At 35.7% G+C, this 2,470-nt stretch overlaps 1 protein-coding gene across 1 annotated transcript; it reads right to left on the bottom strand.

The window, feature by feature from the left end:
* Positions 1 to 221: 221 nt before the first annotated feature.
* Positions 222 to 2,177, bottom strand: LOC115698260 (monolignol oxidoreductase AtBBE-like 13). The gene has a single exon (XM_030625465.2). The coding sequence runs from the start codon at positions 2,143 to 2,145 to the stop codon at positions 505 to 507; it is 1,641 nt and encodes a 546-aa protein (XP_030481325.1). The 5' UTR covers positions 2,146 to 2,177; the 3' UTR covers positions 222 to 504.
* Positions 2,178 to 2,470: the final 293 nt, after the last annotated feature.

The raw sequence follows: 2,470 nt of genomic DNA, 5'->3' as shown, positions 1-2,470 counted from the left end.
AAATATAATTTAATTTTGTTTGATAGGTATATTTTTTAAGAATATGAATTAGAAGAAAAAAGTTAAAAAAATTTAATATAATTAAAGATATTAATTTTAAATAAAATAAAAATTATTAAAATGGGGTTTCTTTAGAAATTTTTAAGGTGTAAATAAAATTTACCTTATAAAAAAATAATTTTACAATTATAACCCTCAAATTTAAAAGTTAAATTGCTAAATAAACAAAGCCATTAAAATATTATTTTTTTCACTAATCTATCAGTACCATCAGGTTACATAACAAGCAATATAAAGTCAAAACAACCATTTGCTTCAGTGAAGTTTCTTTTATCTCATTTGAGGTGTGTAAGACCACAAAGTGAGGTGAGATTTTACATAACACTCCTAAAAATAAATATATATTATTTCAACTACAACATATATAACTTAATACAATACTGGATGAAGTTTAGCGCTTTGGTAATAATATCTTCATTAATCTTGAGATTGAAGAGGGTGACATTAAAGAGAGCGTGGCATAGGAGGGATACTTTGTTCATGCCTGAAAAAGTTTCCAGGGTCAACCTTGGTTTTGACCCAAACAAGCCTTTGAAAATTACTCTTGAAATATTTACTCCCCCAAACACTTGCTTCCATCACATTTGTACTGCTTTTTTTGTTCATTCCCAAATCAAGATCCCTATAATTGACATAAGCTTCTCTTGGATTATTTGTAACATAAGGAGTCATGTAGTCATAAAGATTCCTAATCCAATTCACATGCTTTTGAGTGCTCTTTTCTCCATCAAACCAAAGAGAAAGGTACTGAATCATGTAAATGATTCCTTTCCTGTGAGGGAATGGGGTAGCAGATTCCGGAATCCTGCTCATCATTCCTCCATAAGGTGTCAAAATCGTTAAAGGGTTTTCTTCAACCAAAAACCGTTGCCAAATCCCTTCGAGTCCACTTTCAGGTATTGGATTTTTCACAAAGTCTGATTTGGCCTTAAAAGAATATTTTGATGTTGTTTTTGGATTGAGCAGAACCTCAATGGGAGCTCCACTTGGGTATGTTGTTGAGATGTAAACAACAGACTCAATCCAGCTCATTTCAACACAATCTTTTCTTGTCAAACCCAATTCAGGGAAACTATTAGACATAACTTGAACAAGTCTATCAGTTCCACCAAGAAATAGAGCTTGGTAAGAAGTTGAAATCGTTCTCTTTTCATTTGTAGTTTTTGCACTCATTGGTTGTATAAGTACTCTTATGAACAAATCTTCATCCATTTTGTCCACAATATTTTGCCACTTATAGAGTAGCTTAGTTGCCCCCTGTTCCAATGTCCTACTAACGGTAAAAACTGTCACAGTTGCGGGAACCGGTACGAGTCTTATCTTCCACCATAGGATGACACCAAAACTCGCTCCTCCACCACCTTTGATAGCCCAAAAAAGGTCTTCTCCCATGGCTGCACGGTCAAGTAACCTCCCATTAACATCGACGATTTTAGCATCAAGAACATTGTCAGCTGCTAAACCGTATTTTCTCATCATTGAGCCATAGGCTCCACCGGTTATATGGCCACCAATGCCTAAAGTTGTACAAAGCCCAGCTGGGAATCCATGGACTTTACTCTTCTGTGATATTCTGTAGTAAACTTCTCCCACAGTTGCCCCGGCTTGTATCCACGCCGTGTTGTGTTGGATTTCAACTTCCACTGATCTAAGCTTGGCGAGGTCTACAATGGCGAAAGGCGTTTCGATTTGGGAAACGTAAGAGAGGCCCTCATAGTCGTGGCCTCCGCTGCGGAATCTGAGGTGGATTCCAAGATGTTTTGAGCAAAGAACCGCGGCTTGGACGTGGGAATCAGACAACGGAGTGAAGATGAATTCGGGTTTGGGAGATGAAGGAGACAAGTAACGAAGGTTTTGAGCTGAAGATTGTAGAGTTGAAGTGAATAATGAGGAGTTGTTTGGTGTGAAGATGATTGTGTTAGAGAGTGGGAGTGTGGAAAGGTCTGAGTTATATGAGACGCAATTGATGAAGTTTTGTGGAGTTGATTGATAAGCAAAGGCTGAAACTGTCATTGAAGCTAAAAATTGATGAAATAGAAGAAGAATACATATTTGGACTAAAGTGGATATTTTGGAATGCTCCATAATGATTGAATCTAGCAATGAATATTTTTAGATGTTTTATGATCTATATGACTATATACATATTTATAGGACTTACGATGCAGATTGGTCCCTTTATCACTTATAAAGTAATTTTATTATTTATTATTGATATAACTTTCTAAATATAGTGTGAACCTCCAAAGTACTGCGTTGAAAACCACCTATACACTTTAGTTTGCTGGTTGAATAAGTACGTGTGCAACTTAGGTAATGCAAACGTCTTTAGTTTTTTCAACATTGCAACATCTGAAGCCTTTGTGAGTACTGTTTGATTTTTCATATTATTTATTAAATTGCTGGGATC

Source organism: Cannabis sativa, chromosome 7, assembly GCF_029168945.1.
Source record: "Cannabis sativa cultivar Pink pepper isolate KNU-18-1 chromosome 7, ASM2916894v1, whole genome shotgun sequence".
NCBI classification, from domain to species: Eukaryota; Viridiplantae; Streptophyta; class Magnoliopsida; order Rosales; family Cannabaceae; genus Cannabis; species Cannabis sativa.
This window is presented reverse-complemented; position numbering and strand designations above follow the sequence as displayed.

Coding starts and splice junctions, on each gene's coding strand:
- LOC115698260 (XM_030625465.2), bottom strand. CDS start 2,145: ATGGAGCATTCCAAAATATCCACTTTAGTCCAAATATGTATTCTTCTT.